Below are 23,536 nucleotides of genomic sequence, written 5' to 3'. Positions count from 1 at the left end.
TAGGTTCTTGCTATTTCTGCTCTTTATTCTGTCCTTAGTATATATATATATATATATATATTGCTTATATATGTGTGTGTGTATATATACACCTATATACACACATACATGATCTAACTGCCATGATCATATTGAGGTTGATTTTAGCTCGGTAATGCTCTTGGGAAGATAAGATGGTCCTTACACCCTCTTTTGCCTGGAATTGAGGAAGGTATTACAGAAACATTTAAAAAAAATTAAAAGCACTGGATTTAATATAGAAGTTCTGGGTTTGAATCACAGTTCCATCACCTAATCACCTACTCTGCATTGGGCAGCTATCTTTATATCTCTAGACCTCAGTTTCTTCCTTCTATAGAATAGGGATGATAATACATAACTTGCCAAGACTAATTGCTAATAGGCATGAAATAATGCCACCCCACTCCAGTACTCTTGCCTGGAAAATCCCATGGACGGAGGAGCCTGGAAGGCTGTGGTCCATGGGGTTGCTGAGGGTCGGACACGACTGAGCGACTTCACTTTCACTTTTCACTTTCATGCATTGGAGAAGGAAATGGCAACCCACTCCACAGTGTTCTTGCCTGGAGAATCCCAGGGATGGGGAAGCCTGGTGGGCTGCTGCCTATGGGGTTGCACAGAGTTGGACACGACTGAAGTGTCTTAGCAGCAGCAGCAGCAGCATGAAATAAAGCAGAAAGTGCTCAGTCAATGTTAGCTGACTGTCAGGCTGCCTGTTGCCAGGCCAGGAGTATGCTACAGGGTCTTCTCTGCTTCAGACCCTTGTAACTAAAACATAACAGAGCATTGTCAAGGCCATGACGTGTGGTTGTGTGGTTTGTGCATTTTTTAACACGCTCAAAGAAAGGTACATGTCCTTTTAAGAACAAAGCCCCAAAGGCAAATTCCATGTGTCCTCAGCCTCACTGAAGTTTATGTAATTGTTTCTTTTGGAGATCTAGCAGAAAGTTTAATATTAAAGCAGCTTGGTTTTGTTTAAAGTTCACCTTTAATATTTGTTCATTTCTGGTTTGTTTCCCAGGGAATATACCTGGGTCATGGGCAATAGTGATTTAAGGTGGACATGGGACTACTTTTATTACAGAATATTCTCTTCTGCCTTGAATAAGGGAGAGGAAGCTCTCAGACCAGTGTATACTGACCAAGAATAAATGGGGTATTCCAATCCTGTTTTATCCTTAGCATCTGCCGGGGTCCAGCCCCGGCTGATCCAGGGTATTCGAAGGAGAGACAGCATAGGCGACCTATTTATTTAAATATTTATCAAAGATATAAAGAGTAATAGAATAAGGCTAGCTCAGTGAGGAAATTCAGTGGAGAAAAGAGGCTGAATAATTCAGCCAGAAGGTAAGAGAAAGAACGACATGGGGAGACCAAGTTTCGGTGAACAAGGCCCGCACTTTATTTTCCAAAGTAGTTTTTATACCTTAAGTTGTGCATAGAGGATAATGGGGGAAGGGGTGGAGTCATGCAGGGACAGCAGTTCCTGGTCCTAATCGAAGCCAGGCTTTCAAACTTATCATATGCAAAAGTTCAGGTGAATTGCATCATCTTCTGGCCAGGAGGCCTGTTAACATTTTAAGAAACTTATCTTTCTCTAAAGGTGATTATTCCAAAGTCAGGTACCAGCCTCCAAAAAAGCATTGGACAAAGCTGCATTCCTATAGGGCAAAGGTGAGGTGGGCTCAATCAAGAAAAGAATTAACTCAAGGGTCCAAGGTTACAAACATTGAGGCTACTACTTACATTTCTATACACCCATTATATCAATCAATACACTGCCAAGGACACAGTAGGTAAGGGGTATGGAGACTTAGCAGCAAACATTGGCCCAATAAGTGAAAAACCCTTCACCAATACAATTTCTAATCAATCTTTTAACTACTCAAAGGAATCTGTGTTTAGACAGTTTAGAACATCTCCTGCCTCTCACAGTTGGGAGGCTCTGAGCAATCACATGTGGCCGGAAAAACCTATTCAGGCAGGCTAGAGGACTTCCAAAGGAGTTTGTAGGTTGAAACACTGTCACACCCAGGAATTATTAACTGGAACTGTAAGCTAACTCTTTTTTCAGAGAGAGGTAGTGGGGGACAGCCCCCCGTAAAGTCAGAGGTGTAGGTGAAAGCACAAAGCAGAAAGTAGGCAGACTCTGGTTTTGGGGGTAGATGCTCAAGAATTTCCAGGGGGACTCCTGAAGCTCAATCCCGCCTTTGCGTATGACGAGCCTCCTTCCTCATGACCTTTGTCATGGGCGGAGTTCCTCACGCTGGCTCCCGGCAGTGATAGAATTCCAGTTGAGCTATTCCAGATCCTGAAAGATGATGCTGTGGAAAGTGCTGCACTCAATATGCAATATGCACTCAATATGCAATATGCCGGCTCCCGGCAGCATCCTTTTCAGCTTCTTTGGAAAAGAGTTAAGAAGGAGAAGAAATATTTAGAACCAGAAGTTTGAAGAGTGTCCTGCAGAAAACACAACTGAATGGTTCCCTGAAATAGTCAGTGTCTTGATCAGGAGGCATTTTACTGTGACAGCTCCGTAGTCATCTCTGCCCAGTTCAAGTTGGGGGAGGACGTCATTTGAGTGCGTTTTGAGGTCAGCCAGAGTTGTCCAATGGGCTTCCAGGTGGCGCAGCAGATAAAGAATCTCCCTGCAATTCAGGAGGCATAGGTTCGATCCCTGGGTGGAGAAGATCCCCTGGAGGGGGGCATGGCAACCCACTGCAGTATTCTTGCCTGGAGAATCCCATGGACAGAGGAGCCTGGCGGGCTACAGTCCATAGGGTTGCAGAGTGTCAGACACGACTGAAGCGACTGAGCACACACAGAGTTGTCCAACTCCAAGGGTTGGGGAGGAAAGAAAGAGGTTGGGGAGTCCAAGTTTGCCCTTTGTTTATGGGAACTTCTAAGGAGGAAGAGAGGAAGGGAGCATAGACAAATTCATATACACTGGCTTATCTAACCCAGTAAGCCTGTGAGATGAGTACCAACCCCCTTTCACACATGGGCAAACAGAAGCTGAGAGGAAAGTAGAGGCAGAGCCAGGGTTCAAACTTAGGTCTGTTGCCAGAGTCTGTGGATGGCGGAAACACACTGGAGGAAATTAACTTTCTGTGAAATCCCAGATGAGATTAGATGAGGTTCTAAGGAATTTCTGATGCCCACTTTCTAAACTCTCTACATGGTTAAATTACTTTCATACTGACCCTTGACCTTGGGGAGCAATGTATCTTGAACCCCCACATTTTGTAAATGTTCCCATAGAGGTCACAGCAGCCCCTGAGAGGTGGATGCTGGGCTGTCACTTGAGCTGAGGGAAGCGAGCCCCCACATCCCAGTTTCACACCCGTGAAACTCAAGTCCGAGCCTCAGCAAAATAACAAGTTGCCATATGCTGTGAGTTCTCCTGATGCGTGTGAGTAATTAGAATATACTTTAAAGCTATGAATCTAGGAATTTAAACATATGGTATTTAAATGAACAAAATGCTTTTCCTGAATTTCACTCTGGGCCACTGAGGGTGATGCGGAAGTCAGACACCTGTTCATTCCAAGGAGAGTCTCACACACAGCCTTCCTGCAAGGAGCCTCATCCACAGAGTGGAGAAAAGCAGACTCAGGCACAATCAGTTCAGTTCATACCTTCATCCAGACAACAAATATTTACCCAATGCCTCCTCTGTGTCTGGTTCATTGGGAAAACTTCAGTGTCTAAAACTAACATGGCCCCTACCCTCCTAGAGCTTAACTGTCTAGTGAAGTGATTGGCTTGAAACAAACCATCACACTAGTAACATAATTGCAATGAAAATAAATGCTGTGAAGGGAAAAAGTGGGACTTAAATTGTTTATGGGGGAACTCAGGAAGGCCTCCCTGAAGGAGTAATACTCAGACTAAGATGTGAAGTACTGGTATTAGCCAGGCAAATGGGGAGGGCAAAGTTTCCCAGAAAGAAGAAACAGCATGTCCAGGGACCTTGAGGCCAGAAGCTACTTAGTGAGTCCAAGGAACACAGAACAGACTAGTAGGACTAGGATTCAGTGAGCAAGGAAAGAGCTGGAAGCAAGACGGCAGGCCTAGACAGGAGCGGGCGTGAAGGGCCCTCCGGTTAGGGAGCTCACTCACCTTGATTCCCAAGTGAAGGGAACCCAGCAAGATGGTTGACGTCAGGCCCGATGGGTGGCGGACAGGCTGAGGACGTGAGAGATCGGGGAGGGCAATGGTGACGAGGGTGTGACAGGCCAGGGGTGTCGAGGCTGAAGATACACCCAGGGTTCGGCCGGTATTGACACGGAGGTACATGGAAGAGCTGCAGAGACGGTAAAGGGCTCTATGTGACCTTTAGATCGGAGGCCCCGGTGACAATGACCTTGACACATGATAATCGCTAGCCCTAGTATTGACCCAGAGACTAGTAACCGCACTCCCAGCCCAAGTATCTCGAGCCAGGCCTTGTGCCACATAAGCCCTTTGCAAAGACTGCCTCACACAACAACCCCAAGAACCTCTGCGGTAAGAACTCTCATCCCTACTGAAGCATAAAATCCAAGGCCCCCGCCGGCTGGGCCAGGATGGTTCAAGTCCACTGGCCAGGACTTCCTCCCCCTGGGCGGTGGGTAGGTAGGCACTGCTAACCTTTGCTTCTCTGAACTTCCTGTGTTAATAGACTCCAAGTTCCTCTTGCTCCCAAGTCTCCCCTATCCCTCTCTTTGCAGCCAATTCTTTGTTATTTTGAAGTCATTTTCATGTTTTTCAGAGTAGCACATGCTTTAAGAAAATCAAATTCTACTAAAAGGATTTTGTCCCCTGTGACCATTCTTCCCAAGTAGCAGACTGAAGCATTGCACATTTCACTGCTTAAAACATTCCACATACCTCCTTTTGCTTTCAGAAGACAAACTCCACGCTGGTCTGTGACCCAGGCTGCCTGCCAGTCTCTTCTAGTCCTGTTTTCTTTCTTACTACCCAGCTCTAACCTCTAGTTTTCCAAACAAGCTTTTCCTGTATCATTTGCACCTTTTCCCGCTACATGGACTGCTTTTCCGCTAGACTTTTGCATGCTTACCTCCTTATCCTTTGGGACTCAACTAAGAGGCCCTCCCCAACTAGAATGCGCCGCTTCCCTTGTATCCTCAGTGTTCCTGTTATCACGGCACCCAGTTTATTTGGTTGCACTCACCAAAACCACAACTGTCTTTGTTGACTGGTTCACTGTCAGGCTTCCTGCGGTTAGAACGTCAGTCCATGAGGGCTGGGCCCAGGTCTCTGATTGCACTGTCTCCCCGGAGCCTAGCCCTGTCCCAGAGGCAGGGTAGACGCTCACTGTAAACGCTGTTTAAATGTTGAAATGCCCCTATGATGACATCTCAGGGCTGCTGTGCCTCCTGTTTCCAGACTTTTTGGATATTCTACAATCTATTACACTTTTTTTTTTTCAGTTGATTGGTTTCTCAAATTTCTACACCCTGTAGTTCAGTCCTTCTAGTAACCGTTAATGAAGGTGCCATCGCCCCCTTTTATAAATGAGATGGAGAAATGACGCTGGCATGGTCTCTGGTGCACCCGGACTCAAGGCCTGCAGGGCCCTTCCCTCCGTTTGCCTTACTTGTGACCCTGTGCTCCTGGGCCTCGACTCCACACGCTTCCAGAGCCCTGCTGGGACCGACTCATGGTTTTGTAATGGATACCTTTAGAAGTTTTTACTTTCCCCCAGCATTTTATTTTTGGACCTACAGAAAAGTTTAAGGAGTAGTATGATGTACACTCATATAACCTTTACCTTGATTCAGAAGCTGTTAATGTTTTGCCATATTTGGCTTATCTATTGATCTATCCACATACTTTTTTTGCTGAACCAGTTAAAAGTAAGTTGCGCTATCATAATCCTTCATGGTTAAATACTTCAGCTTAAGAATATTCTCCTACATACCACTATTCATTATCCCACTGATTTTATCCTTGATACAATGTTACCTAATATGTGCCAGTAATACCCTTGACTGGTGTTTGGTTTTGCTTTGGGTCAGGATTCAGTCAGACATCACACGCTGTACTAGGTTGGTGTGCTCTTCGGCTTCCTGTCATCTAGCACAGCTGCCAGCCTTTGCTTGTCTCTCGTAATGGGACATTTTTGAAGAGTCCAGGTCAGTTATTTCATAGAACACTGCACAGTTGGGGTTGCCTAGCTATTCTCTCATGAGCAGCAAGAACACAGAAGAGATGAGGGTGTCCACCCCTTTCCAGTGCGTTACATCAAGAGGCAGGAACATCAGTTTGGTCTCATTGATGTTAAGTTGGACCATATGGTCAAGGAGTGTCTATGAGATTTCTCCTGTGTTTTCTTCCCAGAGGGTAAAACTTTGAGACTCAATATCCTGTTTAGCCTTTCATTTGGTGAACTACTAAATTGATTTAGTAGATTGAAAAAATGGTCCCTTTCTAGTTATGTATCCCTTCTACATTTCTTAACTGGCCTTCTGGTAAAAATGACCTTTCCCTTCTCCCTGCACTCATTCTTATTTACTATGGATTTGGGACATTTTAAAATTCAGTGTGTTAATAGTCCCATTTTTTTTTTTTTTTTTTTTGCCATTATTTACCATCATATTGTTCAAAATGTGGCCAACAGGAACTCTCTAACGTGTCCCCCTTAGTTTCTAAGCATTCCCTTACTTTCTTATGAAAAAAAGTCCCAGGTTCACCTTGTAACTTCCTTGCCATGATCCTAAAATCAGCCTTTTTGCCAAGAGTTCTGGCATCTCTTAGTGGGGAGTGGGAAATAGTATTTTGAAACCAAGATCTAGGTGCTGAGCATGCTGACTGCTACTGGGACAGCCATCAGTTATTATTGCTTCTAGGCCCTTTCTGACAAGAGCTAGTAAATTATGTAATTAAAAAAAAAGTCCATACTGATACCTGTTTCCACTTCCACAGAATTCTTCCTCTTCCTGTTCCTTAACTCAATCTTTTCTCCCACAGTGAGAACCCTTGCTTTATTCTCAACAACACGAATGTATTTATTCATTTGGTCTATCCTGCCATACATACAAAATGGATTCTTTTAAATAGAATTACAATAAACCAAAATCAGGACAAACTTACCACGTAAAACTTAGTATTTCTTTGCAATTCTTTTCAAAGAATAGTTCTCCATTTTATATCCATTTGAAATAGTTTCATTTAATATAGGTTCGTTGTCTAAATCAACAAAGGAAAAAGAACTAAAACCAAGGCTTTTTTTTTTTTAATACTAAAACCTGAGGTCCAGAGAGAACCAGAACAAAGGACCTTTCAGAAATGGGCCTTTGACTTGTAGCCTAGTCACTCGTCAACAAATCTTTGCCTAGACCCTACCTACCAAATTTCCATCTTCCCCAGTCATAGAATAAAAGTCGTACAGAACAGTGCCTCTGACTTTTTCCCTCTTGCAGAGCACTTGCGGAGCTCAGTGATTGACCGGAAAGACTTAATAATCAAAAGAATCAAGCCCAAGCCCCAGCAGGGAGACGATATCTCCGTGGTGGACGTGGAGAAGCAGATCGAGGCCTTCCGCAGCCGCCTGGTCCGCATGCTGGGGGAGCCGCTCGTCCCGCAGCTGCAGGACAAGGTGCACCTCCTCAGGCTCCTGCTCTTCTTTGCCGCAGACCTGAACCCCGACTCGGAGGCCTCTCCGTAGGCCCAGAGCAGCCCAAGGTCGTCCGAGGCACTGAACACCGAGAATACCTCCTGAAGTCCACCTCCAACTGCTTGGAAGTCCCAGAAGTATAGAAAGTAGTTTAAAATCTAACAGGACCAAACCTACCTTATTTATCTGTAGGCTATGATATCTTTCTAACTCTTTAGTAAACATCTTTTTTTTTTAACAACCCTGTCCTAGCCTCTTCTCAGATATGAGTTAAATACACACGGTGTATATATTTTTTAATAAATTATTTATGTATACTTTTTTGAAACAGGTAATACTGTATGCACTATATGTCTAACATTTCCATTCAAGATGTGAAAAAAAGAATCCATGTGCTGAAAAAATTCGAGACGTCAATGTTACGTCATTCAAGGTACTGAGAACCTGTTTCAAAAGAGAAAGATGTTTGTCTCCCTAATGGAAAACAAACATCCTATGTTGGACCTGTGATACTGCCTATTTGTGGCCAGTCTGTTAAGACCTAGTGTAATGAAGGGGGATAGAAACAAAAATACTGAGTGTGCTGCAAAAGAATTGATGTGGAAAGGATACAATAAAAAGGCAATGGTGTTTCAAAATACCAAGTTCATCGTACTTAGGCTTCATGACTGAGCAGGCAGAATGGAATAACAATGAAAAAAACCTCCATCTATATTTGAGAAAGTAGTAAGGATTTTTATTGTCAAAACAAGTAAGAGATACAAGCATAACGGAAGACACGAATAAATTAATTCTGATCATTTGAGACTCCAGGGTCTCTGGGGGAAGGTCAGCTCGACTCCTTGTGTAGACACAATACCGTCCAAAGCAAAAGACAGCAGGGACGGGAGACAGCGCTCAAGACGGTGGCTGCACGTGTGCAGTGAAGAGAAATGAGAGTGGCCTCCCCGGCTCCTCTCCTCAGCGAGGTATGTGTACAGAGGTAGGAGGCTCATTTGAGGGGAAAATGATTGCATACAGAAATTTTTTAATTCTCCTGTCTCCCAGGAAAAACATTTTCAAGCCCTAGCCTGAACAAGAAAATCAAAATAGAGTGACACTAGTTTCACATGAACCTCCAGACTATATTCGAACTGCAGTTGCCACCTCTTTTAAAAAGTTTAACATCCATTTATCTATAGCAAGCCAGTAGACTGAATTTTCTCCTTTAGGAAGTTTTCAACCAAATGGAAGCTAAATTAATGTCACTTTAAAGTGCAACAAAGGCTGTGTTAAGACTAGTGTTTGTCCTGTGACACGCAGAAGAGAAGCACCCCTCCCACAGCACAGGCCCCAGAGGTACCACAGCAAGGGCTGGCTGTGGGACACAGGGGCCCACGAGGTCCCCCAGGACGTGAGGAGATGCCGGTGCCAGCACAAACCGGGGGTCCCTGCCGGGGCTGGCTCCTAGCTGTACCCAGATCTCAAGCAGGCCTTGGGTTCCCTGACTGACCAGACCGGCGCCAGCACAGCTGTGAGGGCCGAAGTCGCCTGCATTAGTCCGCGGACATCCCCACGCCATGGTCCCCACGCGCACCTGGACACGGTGAAGGAATCCTGAAGCCTTGGTTTTGGAACAACGCAGACAGTCACCTAGTAAGCAGTGGTCCAAGTTTTGGGGAGGTCCCCATATACCACTGCTCAAGTTTAGTCTAACGTTAAAGCAATACAAAACGGCTTTTCCACACAAGGACAAGCTTTGCACTAATGTTTCGCAAAAACCAATTATGTCTCCATCTAGCCTCAGTTTGATTTTCACAAAGACAAAACTTTTCCTATGTCAGAGCCAAGGTAAAGGGAGCTGGGCTCGATACCCTTGATGCAGAGTCCCCAGGACAGAAAGCTCTAGAAGCCAGTGGGTGTGAGAACATTCAAGTCCCGGGGTTTGAGGCTGTGGGCCCGTGGCAGCTGTTTCGTCCCTTCCATAACTGGGATATCCATCTTGGGCGGCTTGAACGTTGCTGGCTCCTCCGCCCTTCGGGTGGCTTGTGCGCGCATCACTTCCATTGGAGAAGGTTTCTGGGCTCCTTTGTAGGCTTGGATGGCAAAGCCTCCTGCAGAAGTAAACCACAGAGCAGATGATTTCAAGATCTGTCGGCAGTTACCAGCATACATGGTCAAATGCCCGCCACGCTGCTTTCTTTAGTGAAGAGGGTGCCTTACCTGACTCAGACTTCTGAAGGGATCTTGGTCCAAAGAGGCTCCATTTATCGGCCGAGCTTCTGTCTTTATCCCCGCTTCCAGAATCCATGGTGCTAAGGCTGGGGCCAGGTAAGGCTGTGGCAGAACCAGAAGTGAACCAGCCTCTGGAAGAGAAAGGATAAAATGCCAGGTAACACATCCTTTTGCTCCAGCTCTAGAAGTGTTCCCTGCTGAGGCCAGGGACCGCCAGCTCCTGCCCCTGACTCGGAAGCCTCGGGCTGAGCCCCTGGCTGCTGGGCCCGCTGAGGTGCTCACCTGCTCTTCTGCTTAGGGGAGGCCTGGGGGCTGCTGCTCGGGGTGGACTGCGTGGACGCCGGCTGCCTCTCCTCTCTTGCTGTCTCTCCACTCTGGAGCTTTAGTTTCTGCTCACATGGGTTAAGAAGAGAGACTTTGTAAAAGTCAGAGCAGATACAAAACAGCTAGTTAGGGTGTAAACAACCTGCTTCACACTAACTTCAGGAAAAGGAAATGTTAACAGGTGCACCATCTGGATCACAGGCCAGATATTCTTCAGGCTCTGCCATGCTAGATAAAAGGCCGTCTTTTAAAAACATGTTTTCATCAAATACATCTCAAACACCTCTGTACTAACTTCACACCAGAGCTTCTGACGTCCGCACATTTACAGCCAGTAAGTGGAGGAGCCAGAAGCCCCGCAGTGGGCCCTCAGCACCCCTCCTGCCTCGGCACGCCACTCTCTCCAGCTCAACGCTCCCTCTGTGAACCTCACCCGCCCGCACCCAGCCACCCGGTGCTCTGGGTGCAGTAAACAGACGCCTAACCACAGACCAGCAGTTTCCCCGGGGAGACAAGCCTGCTTGTCTCACTGCTCCTGGGCCATGGCTTCCACACGTCTCCATGCCCCGTGGCTAGGATGCCAATGCCCAGGCTACGCTTAAGTGCCCACGTGTGAATCCTCTCCATCCTCAGCACGGGAAACTGTGTGAGCTGGCATCTCAGCCATCCTCATGTTCTACTCCTATGGCCAGGATGCAGAGGATGTGCCAGATGCAGTCCCATGGGTACATGGAGTGAACTGGGCAACTGAATTCAGAATGACACCCTGGAAAGTTCTCAGTGTCAAAGGTTGACAGTGCTCCTCTCCAGAAGCATCTGTCTTGTCTGAGAGCTTCAGCTGAACACCAAGCTAACCCTGACTCCCCCACATCATAGTTTTATGTGTAGTGTGCAAAAGTCATCTGGGACACTCATTACAAAATGCGACCATCGTCTACAGGGTCTTGTATCTCTGCCACAGGCCACGAACACTACATTATTCCTCTGTCTGTATACTGTATAACACGCCTCTGAGTACGCCCCTTCAGGAGCCAGATTCTCAGAAGATTTTGGAATATGAGAAAGAATCCACAGGGACTAGGGTATCCAGAGATTTGAGTTCAGATACTGTGGATGTTTAAATACATAACCCTAAACCCCTGTTTCTTCATTTACAATATACAGATAATAGTGTCTATGTCAGAGGATTAGTAAGATGAAGTCAATATGAGTGCTTGATAAAAGCAGCATTAATTATAAAGTGATAGTCCCTGAAAGAAAATCACTTAAAACTATTTTATTGATACAATTATTTGGTCATTATTAACCTTACTGAAGGGGCTTCCCAGGTGGCTCAATGACAATCTGCCCGCCAGTGCAGGAGATGTGGGTTCAATCCCTGGCTCGGGAAGATGCTCTGGAGAAACTGAAAATGATAACCCACTCCAGTACTCTTTCCTGGGAAATCCCATGGACAGAGGAGCCTGGTGGGCTACAGTCCATGGGGTTGCCAAGATTCGGACATGACTTAGTGACTAAACAACAAAAGCCTTACCGAAAATTCTTTATCCATTCCAATTTTAAAAATGAAAGAGCAAAAACATCCCAATTCTACCCTATTTTAATTTTTTAAAAATTAAATTAGAACCTGGCACTCCTTCCCACCCAGCGTTACCTCTGTTGAGGTTCCCAACTCTCCTTTCTCACCCTCGGTCACCCACTAGTACACAGAGTGACCCGTGTTGGCTCTGTTGTTCATCACATGCTCACACGATCAGCCCAGAATCTCATTTGACACTCCAACCCAAGCTTTATAGGCAGATAAGCAGAAACAATGAGGTTGAGAGCCCCGGACCTTTCAGCTAAAGTGCGACCACCCTGGAGGGGGACTAAACAAGCTCTCAATTCCTCATTCAAGCCTCTTCCCACCCCTCTCCTCAACCCCCAACTAGCTGAGCTGGGAGCTCCTGGACCACAGCCACGCTCAGGCTGTAAATGACGAGGTTTGTGTTCAGTTCCTAAGAACAAGCTTACGTGGAGTGCTTCCGCCACTCGAAGATACTTGGTCTCCTCAGTGGTAAGGCCCTTGTGGGGGGTGTAGCCAGCATCTCGCAGCCCTGCCTGTTGCTCAAAACGCTGAATGCTCTCCTGGGTCTGTTCTGGGGACAGAGGAGATGATAGTCATGGCCATCCCCCCTCCCATCGCAACCTGGGGGAGATCAACAGATAGCTACCGTTCTCCCCGGGAGCAAGAGCTCACACCGGCAGTCTGAGAGGGCATCCCCCAGACAGGCGGCATAGCAGCAATTCTGAATCTCCCACAAAGCCCCTCTGAGCAGAAGGAAGCCTCCCTGACACAAGCTAGAGAGACAGCCGGGGAGCCTCCAGGGAAGCACTCCTTACTGTCCTCACTTGTACCCCAGGACACTGTCTGTATTAATATTTAGAAATGCAACACGGAGAAGGCAGCTGACATTCAGAAACAGTGCAAGCTCTCCAATACAAAGCTTTCTCGGAGAGACTCACCACCCTCTCTAAGACCTTTGCCCAAAGAGAAACCAAGCCACGTTTAGGCCAGACGGCACCAGGGTAGCGGTAAGATCCGAACCAGAGAGAATAATGTGCCTTGAACTGGCCAAGGTCTACTGACTCAGTGCTTCCAACGGTGTGCGTAGCTGCCCGCCACGGGGCCTGGCACAGCATCTGATTATCTCATCATCAGTGTCAGTGATGCCTTGGATGACAGCGGAATTCCTGCTTCATCTGTACACTCTACATAATACACCCCTCATGGGTGAGAATGCGGCAGCTGTGGACCAAAATGCAGACGCCACAGGTCCTTCAGGACTGAGTTCTTCCCCTTCGAAGGGGCTAGTTTATTTCCATCAGAAACAGAAGCAAGGGAAAACACACACACACTAAATGTATGAGGATGTTTTCCAGTCTTGCCAGGTAGTCACCTTAAAATTTTAAAAGCAGGAAAGGACTTCTTTGTGAATACAATACACTAATTTAAATGCGGCTTAAAAAAAAAAATTTAAGATTATAGCAACATCAAAAGTTCATGGCAGTATTAACTAAAAAAATAAAATGGTTTATTATACCTGCAATTATATAAAAATATGCTTACAGGTGGACATAACTAAGCCAAATAAGTATCTGAGTGATAATAATATATACTGGGGTTCTATGATGTTTTATGCTGTTGGTAACCTGTATTTTCAATAAAGAAGTTCTACTGCACAGAAAGAACAATGACTGAGCTTCTTAACACTGCCAGGACACATTCTCAAGGTTGCAAAATACAAGTAGTAGCTGCTGATTCAAACACTGCATTTCTGTGTGAATAAGAAAAAAGTCCAGGTAAGAGTTTGAACTTCTGGTTCCTAGGTGAGTTCTTCAGGAATTGCCCAAGACTAACTGACGCCCTCCCAGAGCACATGAACAAGGGCTTCTGACTTCCAACATGCCCTGCCCTGGCAGAGGCTGCTGCTGACAAGCAGGACTCTGTATCTAGTGACTGTTAACTTCCCACAGCAACTAGAAGGACCCTCCAGAACCACTGAGTTCAGATAACTTGTTAGGATTTTTTAAATTCAGGCTATCTTGTTTCTAGTTTTATCAGGACCATAAATCACATATTCTTAAGACTAAAGACTGGTGCCTCAAGGTCCAGGGAAAGGAACAACTCTGAGCCATTTAATTTAAAAAAGTAAGTGCGGGGCAGGTGGGCGATGGCTCCGTGGGTCTCCTCCTCTAGCAGAGCCTGAGACGGCAGCGGCAGCAGCCCCTGGCCCCTGACACTGTGCTATCTAACCCTGCCACTTACTGCCGGCCAGATCCCCCACCTCATGGAGGGGAAACAGCTGCCACAGTTAAGACAACTTGCCCCAGGCCACACTGATGGACAGGGGAAAGCAAGGCTGTAGCAACAGAGCGGCGGTAGTGCCCTGAATGAACCACGATGCTGAGCACTGGGTCAACCTCCCGCCTCAGTGGAGCTTCAGCACTGGTGCCGCCTGGGCAGCCAGGCTGGCTTCGGCGGGGCTCGCTGAGGACAGGCTGAGGCAGGCGGGCGTGCAGAGCCCCTGGCAGCTGATGCGGGGACTCAGCTCTCCCCCGCCCCACTTGACTCTATTCCGAGGGCGCAGAGGCTTACTTGTGATCAAAGAGCTCATGATGACATGGGTCGCTTTGGCCTTCACCACAGGGGCCTTCTCTGCACTGTCAGTGGCCGGCGGCGGGGCCGGGGCAGGCGGGGAGACGCTGGGCTCTCCCTCCTCCACCTGCTCAAGAGGGGACGGGGTACGTGAGCAGACACGGGAGTCACAGCCTCAGCCCCCCTTCGGGAGCCATCAGATCCATGAGGAAACACGTGAAGGGGGCTGTCATCCCCACCTGGTTAGATGCACAGAGACAGCACGTATGACTTGATACAAAGAGTCTGTATTTATATACTTGTGGGAGAGCCAGAATCTGAAGCTCTAGGCTTTACTGTCGTCCCAGACTGTGTCCAATACACTATATTACCAAGGCCCTAAGGATGCAGACGCCTATTACTAAGCGTTGACTGTGTCCCGAGCACCATCCCTGCTTTTGCATGATGAACCACTGCATCTACTAAGTAGTTCTGGAACTCTGCCGACATCCTGCCAGCATCCACCAGAGGGCTTATTGAACAGACTGCTGGGCCCCACCCAGAGGGGATTCAGGAGGTCTGAGTCAGGGTTCAAGAACGTTATTTCCAACAAACCCCCAAGTGATGCTGATGCTGCAGGTTCCGAGACCACACTTTCTGGGCCATGGCTCTAAAGGTCCAATAATGGTCTTTTAAAACAGACCAGAAAGTCTCCATAGCGCCTCATCTTTCATGCGAGCGAGCTGGAGCATGCTGCCTTCCCTCAGCTCAGCACCTGACACGGTGCTCAGCTCTGACTGGAAGCAGAGAAGTGGGCTTCCTCTTTATTCTCTGCTTCTCCAAAGGAGCTGAGAGGAAAGATGGTCAGAAAGGAGGGGAGAAGAAGGGAGTACTGAAATGTTGTATCCCTGTTACAAAATAGGATTTAAACTTCTCAGCTACGATCTAACTAACTCAAGTAAAACCTAAATAAACCTCTGCTTCCTCACTTGGGAAGACAGCTGCGGGTGGGGATGCGGATGCCTAGGGCGTAGAGAGTTAGGACCAGCGGAAGCATGCACGCAGAGTCGGGCTGGGCTCCCCGTGGACAGCGGCTGTTCCAAACGTCAGCTGTCCCAGCTGGGGCACAGCCGAAGACTGGACGCACGTTCTTTGCCTCATGAAGCAAGCGGGAGCCTTCACAGGTGCAGAGGGTGGTGGGCCGCCATCCAAGCCCCAAGCCCCATCAGGAGCCGCCCTTATTTCCTGCTCCAGTCCTGGGAGCCTGCTGCTTCGGCGCCACAGGCAGGCTGCCAGGGCCCTTCTCTGCTGGTACTGCCAGCACTTTTTACACAGAGCGCTTCCACCTCAACAACTGACTGGGTCAGATTTTGGTAGATGGCTAATGTGGGGGAACGTGCCCTGGAGCTGCAGGGGATCCTTCATGGCGACAGCAAGAGGCGCCCCATTCTGAGAGCCTGATGGGGCGGGCGTGGGTGAGCGGGGCACCCCCATTAGAAAGGAAGGCTCAGACACGGCTCTACTGAGAGAGGTGGGCTGGGAGCCGCAGTCACAGCATCGGCTCCACACAGAAGACTGGACAAGCCTCCCCGCTGTCTCTTCTTTAATCCCCACAGCAGCTCCGTGACAAAAGTATTGTCATCTCTCACACGAGACGCTGGCTCGGGGGTGAGGCCAGGCTCACGGCGGGGCACAGGCTGTTCGGGGCTCACCCCCAGGGCCGCTTACACGGGGGCTTTACCTGCCCTCAGGACCCGAGCTGTCATACGACCACACTGCAGCTCGACCGCAGGTGCAGGTGAGGAGGAGCCACCGAACTGGGCAGGCCTAGCTCATTCAGGCAGCGCGACCACCTTTCTGGCACCTTGGTCGTGGGAAGTCAGAGGTGAGAGACAGTCAGGAAGCAGAGGCTCCAGTGACATGCCTGCAGCCAGCATGTAAGAACCGTGAGCCCAGCTGCACAGAGGGCTGCGAGCGCAGAGCGGCGCGTGTGCCTGCGGCAGGAGGGCCGGCGAGGAGGCAGCTCCCCGGGGTCGCCACGGGACCGGTGCCCGAGACAGGACCGCACGAGGAGTGGCGCAGCACATCTGCCACGCCCTGCACCAGATGCTGCAGAGGGGTGCAGATCAGACGCGGCCCTGCCCCCAGGATGCTAACGGAGGGTGCCTAACACAGCAGGGGTGCTGACAGGGTCGAGGACACCGGAGACCTGAAAAGCAGGGGAACAGTTTCCTGGGAGGACAGAGAAAGATCACAGAAAAGACTGAGATCGAGCTAAGACTCAAAAGATGCCATTTGTCAGGCAGATGGAACAGAACGACAGGACGGGGACTGGGACTATTCCAGGCAATCAGAGCAGTGACAAGCAAAGACTCAGAGGCATCAAACACCCTATTAAGTACAACAAATCTTAGTAAGTGGCAAGGCTGGATCACGGCATGTGGGGGGCATGGTGTTCAGAGGACCAGGATCATGCAAAGCCAGACCAAGACTACGGAGCTTGGACTTAATGCTGTGGAAATGGCAAGGGCGGGTAATGGGAGAAGACATGGCCATTCTAGTTCTGAGTGAGAAAGGAAAAGAGGCCTACCAACCCCACAGAGAACAGTACCACGTACAGAGATGAGCGGGTGCCCCATTCGCTGGGTGCCGGGAGCCACCGGCAGTTTTGGGAGCAGAGGAAGGAAAAGGAAGGGGTGGGGCCTGCCAGCAGCACTCGGCAGGGTCAGATACCTTGGCGAGGTCCTGATACTTGCGCTCTGGAATCACTGGCTTCCAAGGGATGCTGCCCATGTCCGATGGAGGAGGAGTCATGGGCGTAGGGTCCTCGAGGGCATCATCATAGCTGAATGCCCGGCGGTACATCCCGATGGGCAGGGACATCTTGCCTAGAGGCCCACTAGGCTCAAGAGCTAAGAACAGAGACACCGGTGAGGATGGGATCACCAGCTGAACATACTGGTAGCTTTAAATTAATTCGTCTGTAGGCAGGAAGGCTCTGAAACACTTCTTCTGGGACAAAGCAAAAGCAGCTGGTTCTGGAAGAGCTAACCCAGGCAAGGTAAGCAAACAGGACAAAGCCCTTCCTCTCGGCCTGCCACTTTGGATTCTCCACTTCACCCACACAGCAGCCCTAATCCATCTTTATGGATTAGCAAATCAAACAATTCAATTTACCTGAGCCAGGTCACATAACTTCAAAGTGCAGTAAGGAATCAAAACCCAAACCCACCTGATTTCAAAGCTTGTATTCTTTAGGCCACAGAAGCGCCCCCGTGGCAATCCCAAGCATCTCAACTCAGGCGAAACTGAGGATGTGAAGTCTTAGGAATTCCCTGGCAGTCCAGTGGTTAGGACTCGGCACTTTCACTGCTGAGGCCCCGGGTTCAATCCAGGGTCGGGGAACTAAGATTCCACAACCCTCATGGCCCGCACCCCCCCACAAAAAAACATGAAGTCTTGTTCCCATTTTATACTATAGATGAGTAAATGAAGGCTCAGAGGTGGCAAATCCTGCCTTTCCTACATCTCCTCAGAAAACAAGAGCAATGACATGCCCGACACGCTGGGTGTCCAGCAGCGTCCAAAACAGTCTCAAATGTTTCCTATGACTCAAAAGAGCAGAGGCAACGTCCATCCAGAAGCTACTGACAATCGTCTCTCAAAGCACTGCCAGCTGACCCTGCTATTCCCGCCCACTGGAACGCCCCACCCTGACGCAGGCTCCCACTTCACGGGCGCGCTCAGCTCTGCCAGACCAGGGAGCAAAGTTCACTTTGTTGCGGATCCTTTCCAAACAGGACTAATGCCAGATCCTGCCTTCAGGCTGACATTTTCCTTTTGCTACAATTACACAACCACTCTCTCCAAGACATCAACCTGTGTGGCAGTTGAGTCCCAAACCAGCAAAGACATTCTATGTAAACAGAGGGGGACAAGCAGTTACCCTTATTATCACGATTTGTAACAATTACCAACAAATCCATAGAAAGGATTAGTAGTTGCCTGGAGCTGGGTGGAGGGAGGAGCCACAGCGGGAATAAGGCCTGACTACTGCAGGAACAAGGCTTCCTTTTGGGGGTGAGGAAGATATTCTGGAATTAGTGGTGATGGTTGCACAACTTTGTCACTACACTAAAAATCGCTACTGACCTGTTCACTTTAAAATGGCTGAGTTGTATGGTATGTGGATTATCTCAATCAAAACAAACACGTAAGCAAATGACAATCACCAAGTACCCTTCCTTGTCAAGCACACATCCCTCATCTTTTCTAATCCTCATTAAGGAGATATTCTTCCCCTTTTCCAGCCTGGGAAACTGAGGCACAGAACAGTTAAAAACAACAGCCCACTAGCAAGTGTGAGGTGAAATCAGCCAGCAGTCACACCCTCCATGCAACCCACCCCACAAGCAGCAACCTGGTGCATGCAACCCTGGGGCCCAGACGCCCACAGGGAGTTTACGGTCAGCACAACCACAGCGAAAGACAAACTGAAGCACAAGCTGATGGAAGTCTGAGACTCAGGATGGATCGTATCGAAAGACAGAAGGGAGACTCCTATCCCTCCACTTAATTTGGGAGCAATTTCACAAACATCTTAGAGACATCCCAATAGCCTTCCTAAAAATAATAAAGTCAGGTAGTATTTATGAGGAAATATATTTCCTAGTGGCTCAGCTGGAAAAGAATCTGCCTGCAATGCGGGAGACCTGGATTGGATCCCTGGGTTGGGAAGATCCCCTGGAGAAGGGAATGGCTACCCACTCCAGTATTCTGGCCTGGAGAATTCCATAGTCTGTTGCAAAGTGTTGGACACGACTGAGCGACTTTCACACATATTCCCATAAATAGAAAACAAAAATTTTTCTGGGCAGTAAGTAACTACTCAGTATTAACTTTTGTTTCACAATTTTCATTTATTTTATGTTTGATCTTCACAGTAACCCTGAGAGACAGGCACTATCATCTATACTGAGAATCAAAAATTGATTCAGGGACTTCCCGGGTGGTCCAGTGGTTAAGAACCCACCTTCCAGTGCAGGGGACGCGGGTTCAACCCCTAGCCAGGAACTAAGATCCCACACATTACGGGGCCTTAGCTAGAGAACCCGGGCCGCAGCTACCAAGGCAGGCCTGCAGGTGCCGCACTGGAGAGAGCAGCCCGCACCACAACGAAGGCCCAGAGCAGCCAGGATGGTAACGGACAGATTTTAAATTTGTTTTAAACATTGAGTGATTCAGACTTTTAAAATCACTAACCCCTCCCACTAAAACAGTCCAGGGAAGGATCAATGACTTCACTAACCCAGAAATTACCACCCGGTAAAGAACCCAGGACTCACTAAATGTTGCACTGAATATTCTCATAACTAAGTTCAAGTTGCCTTGAAATCAGGCTGGTGTCTTTTTTGCTTTGACTTTCATTCCTCCCAATCTCCTACCTCCTCCTCACCAATAAAAGGGGTGAGTTTAAGTCATTTTGGTACAAGAACTTTTCTGAATTTTGATTTGATACATAAGAAAGTGACAAATTTGTCATACCCTTAAGTGCAATAAGGGTACTCTTTCAAGTTAGATGCTGGGTTCACACCCTGGGTGGGTTAATAAGATAAAATTTAATGTGATAATAAGATAATACTAATCATTTACTAGGATTATATTAATAAGATAATAGATTGGCATCATTTAAATAGTAAGTCTAAATGGCAGAGAGTAACTACTAACATCTGGTCCAGAAAAAGTGGTTTCTGTCTAGTTTAAAACCTTAAAGGGTAAAACATAACTTTATCAAAAAGAACTAAGTTTACCGGGCACTTCTGGTTGTCTCGAAGCCATTGAAAGACTGGGATCCAGGCGCTTTTCCTACACAGACTTTGAGCTGAGTTCCCCGCCACCTAATAAAAATAACAAAGGGTATTTTCTTACAGCGAACACCAAAGACTAGCTCCAATGCTGTTCTTTCAACAGGCACAGTTTTATGGCTTTAACACGTCAAAGAGCCAATGAGCGACAAACATGCCAAGGGAGAAAAAAAAAGGATAAAGTCAAAGGATTCAGCGCACCCGTCACTGATCTTAACACCCGTGATATGACAAAGACACTATGCACAGTGAAAAGGTCCCCTTACCAGAGAGAGATGATGTGACGATTATGCCTACAGGCAGGTATTAATGAGGAACATCGTCCAGCTGCTGCAAATTAGCAAAGCTGCTCAGGAAGAGTCCATCCATCCCAGAGGTTCTGAGAAAAACAAACAACCAGCGTTGGCACAGCCCTGCAGAGTCTGCCAAACATCTCCCTGTGTTTCATGTCTTTGCCATAACAACCTAAAAAGAGATACTATACTCATTTCAGTTTTCAGTAAATTAGGGCTCAGGGTCAAAATAACCTGACCCACGGCAAGGGGCTAGGGATCAAGTCAATAAATTCATTCCTTGTTGCTAGTACTGACCGACATTCAGACAACGCTTATCTTGTGTTTTAACCCTCGCAGCAGTCCATTGTTTATTCACACTTTAGAAGAAACGAAAAAGGAGAAGTGACTTGTCCAAGGTCACAGATAAGTGGCCCATCTTGTAAGGCAGATTTCAGCCCCATTTCACCGAGGAGTTCAAACAAAGCTCTGAGGGAGCCGTTATTTGCTTTCAACTTGCTACATTGCCCCCGACCCACCCCCCCATCCTGATGAAGCTCAGACGGCAAAGTTAAAGAGCATCGCAGAAGCCAAAGTTCCGTCAACCTCGGAGCCCAGGGAGCGTTCCGACAAGGCCACCTCCCCTTTCATCCCGGGGCCCGGCCCTCCCCGCGGCCCGCAGAGCGCTGACTTCTCCTTTACCAGATGCAAGACAACGCCACCCAGACGCGAAAGGCCTGGGCTGACTCAACCGCCTCTTCCACCCGGCGAGGCTAAGAAAGGTTACGGAGACTAGGGGCAGGGGCTGGCTTAAGATGAAGGTTCCCCGGGGCAAGGCAAGTAGGAGGCTGGGGAGCTGAAGGCGAGCAGGGGTGGTCCAGGACTAGGCCGGCTTGGTAGAGGCGAGGCCCGGTGCCGGGGCCGCGGGGGCGTCATCGCTGAGGAACCCCGCGGTGGGAGGACACCCCCCACCCCCACCCCCGCCCCGCCCCGCCGCCAGAAGGCGGAGCGAAAGCTGCACAGAGCGGTCCAGCCAAGCTCCGAGCCTGAGTAAGCCAGCCTGAGTGAGGGCACCACAAGGCCCCAGGCCCGGGCCTGGCGGGGGATGGGGGCCAGGCCCCTCCTAAACAGCGGAGCCCGAGCCCCCGGGGGGGCCAGGCCCGGATCCTCCAGTTACCTTTCCGTCCGCCGCCGCCGCGGAGCTGCCTGCGGCCTGGGACTAAAGAGGCTCCAAAGACCCACGTCTCTCGAAAGGTTGTTGCGCAGTCCGGATCCAAGCCATGGTGTGAGCGGCGCTGTGCCTGTAACGACACAGAAGGTCCCAGACGCCAAGCTGGGAGGGAGAACAGGATACCAGCCGCCGGCAGCCTCCCTGATAAACTCTCCCGAGGCGGCGTCACTTCACGCGAGACCTGGCAGGATGAGGGCGGGGCTGGAGTATGCTGGGAGTTGTAGTCCACGATACGGCAAGACCCAGAATCATCGCGGGCACTGAGGGTCTTGGGGCTAGGGCTCTGTGTGTCGAACCCGCCAGCTCCCAGAAGAAAAGCGCCCCTAGACCAGCATTCTATGCCTGGGCCTGTGACAGGCTGAGGACAGATTGAGATAGCACGGTAAAGTGACACTCTCAAACCTTTTTCAATTAGGGAAGTTGACGTTCGGAGAGATGTGAAGGCACTTTGACTAAGAAGACCTGAAGTGAGCAGGGACCCTCTTCCAGGAACTGCTGGGTTCATATTAGTAGCAGGGTTCATACTTGTAAGCAGGACCAAAAGGGGAAGCAAGCAGCACCTGCCTCCTCTAGGTGGTGGTGGTGGTGTTCTGTCCCTAAGTTGCGTCCAGCTCTTTGGGACAACATACACTACAGCCAGTAAAGATCCCGTCTTTTGCTATCTCCCGCAGTTTGCTCAAATTCATGTCCATTGAGTTGGTGATGTTATCTAATCATCTCATCCTCTGCAACCCCCTTCTCCTTTTGCCTTCAATCACTCCCAGCATCAGGGTCAATTCCAATGAGTTAGGTCTTCCCATCAGGTAGCCAAAGTTTTGGAGCTTCAGCATCAGTCCTTCCAATGAATATTCAGCATTTCCCCAGCCATCTGGAGATAAAACCGCATGGAGCTATTTTTAAAATGATCAATTCCCTGTCAGATGCCAGCCCTACTGGGGTGACCACTCGCGGATGAAAATCTGCAATACTTAAAAGCTCTCCAGGTGAATCTTATCTTAGGCAATTACAGGTGATGTAAAGTGAAGTGAAGTCACTCATTCGTGTCCAACTCTTTGCGACCCCACGGACTATAACCTATCAGGCTCCTCTGTCCATGGGATTTTCCAGGCAAGAGTGCTGGAGTGGATTGCCATTTCCTTCTCCAGGGGATCTTCCCAACCCAGGAATAGAACCTGGGTCTCCCACATTGCAGGCAGACGCTTTACCGTCTGAGCCACCAGGCTTCTCTCTGGATCCTAATAAATCCACCTCTTATCACTTTGTCTCTCAATGAATTTTTGCAATGAGACATCAGAGCCTGAGTTTCATTAGTTTTGGCCGGGCTTGAGTCCTGGGAGAGCTGAAGGACAGGAGGAAAAAGCAGTGGGAAAAATGTGCCAAGGAATCCCCTTCATAGCCCGCCAGAAAATTTGCTAAATAGCTGAGCAGTGCTCACAGTTTCATTGGTCTGATTCTTGGCACAGAGAAGACAAAGGACAGAAGAACCCCCACCAGCTTGGGTAACAGATACTGGGGCTCAGCAGATAGCGCCTTTGGGACATGCTGAGGAGTAGCCTCTCCACAGAGTCCCTCAATTGTGCCCCCTGCCACCCGCCTGTTCGCCGGAGGTTCGAGGAAACAAGAAACGAGAGATTGTAAAGGCCCCTCCAGCCATAGGAGCGAGGACCTCTTACCTTAACCAGAGGTCTTCTGGAATCTGAGACTGGGCCGCATGAGCTTTCTGCTGAATTCGTTTTTCGCTGTCCCGGTGTCCAGCATAATGGGCCTTCCCCTGCGCTGGGTTTCGTAGCCTTCCACTTCTAGCGCGGGAGCTTCGCTGAGCTGGGCTCCTGCTGTGCTTGGCCTCTTCCATGTGGAGGTTTTTTCAGC

The 23,536-nt window shown here is 48.7% G+C and overlaps 2 protein-coding genes across 7 annotated transcripts in view; one reads left to right on the top strand and one right to left on the bottom strand.

Moving 5' to 3' along the window:
• The window catches only part of SIMC1 (SUMO interacting motifs containing 1), an 83,702-nt gene extending 75,417 nt beyond the window's left edge, over positions 1-8,285 (top strand). For both annotated transcript variants that reach the window (XM_019968042.2, XM_070796838.1), the window contains one exon: positions 7,452-8,285. In XM_019968042.2, coding sequence (XP_019823601.2) covers positions 7,452-7,696 — 245 coding nt within the window. In that variant the 3' untranslated portion in view covers positions 7,697-8,285. The remainder of the gene's footprint in view (positions 1-7,451) is intronic.
• Positions 8,286-8,359: 74 nt separating this feature from the next.
• Positions 8,360-21,836, bottom strand: KIAA1191 (KIAA1191 ortholog). 5 transcript variants are annotated; one of them, XM_019968044.2, is made up of 9 exons: positions 21,614-21,836; positions 20,431-20,629; positions 20,111-20,197; positions 17,034-17,212; positions 14,322-14,451; positions 12,197-12,321; positions 10,142-10,248; positions 9,848-9,990; positions 8,360-9,738 (listed from the first exon to the last, which is right to left on the bottom strand). In XM_019968044.2, the coding sequence occupies exons 3-9, from the start codon at positions 20,136-20,138 to the stop codon at positions 9,530-9,532; spliced, it is 921 nt and encodes a 306-aa protein (XP_019823603.1). In that variant the 5' UTR covers positions 20,139-20,197; positions 20,431-20,629; positions 21,614-21,836; the 3' UTR covers positions 8,360-9,529. The 5 variants fall into 5 exon arrangements, with proteins under 5 accessions (XP_019823603.1, XP_019823602.1, XP_019823606.1 ...); XM_019968043.2 differs by having other exon boundaries at positions 20,431-20,543; XM_019968047.2 differs by having other exon boundaries at positions 14,322-14,448; positions 20,431-20,543; positions 21,614-21,835.
• Positions 21,837-23,536: the final 1,700 nt, after the last annotated feature.

Source organism: Bos indicus, chromosome 10 (assembly GCF_029378745.1).
Source record: "Bos indicus isolate NIAB-ARS_2022 breed Sahiwal x Tharparkar chromosome 10, NIAB-ARS_B.indTharparkar_mat_pri_1.0, whole genome shotgun sequence".
In the NCBI taxonomy this organism is placed as follows: domain Eukaryota; kingdom Metazoa; phylum Chordata; class Mammalia; order Artiodactyla; family Bovidae; genus Bos; species Bos indicus.
The sequence above is the reverse complement of the archived record's forward strand: the minus strand, read 5'-3'. Positions and strand labels throughout refer to the sequence as shown.

Coding starts and splice junctions, on each gene's coding strand:
- KIAA1191 (XM_019968044.2), bottom strand. CDS start 20,138: ATGGCTTCGAGACAACCAGAAGTGCCCG. Junction 17,213..20,110: donor GAGACAACCAGAAGTGCCCG/GTAAACTTAGTT, acceptor CTCTGTTCTTAG/CTCTTGAGCCTAGTGGGCCT. Junction 9,739..9,847: donor CCTTCAGAAGTCTGAGTCAG/GTAAGGCACCCT, acceptor TTACTTCTGCAG/GAGGCTTTGCCATCCAAGCC.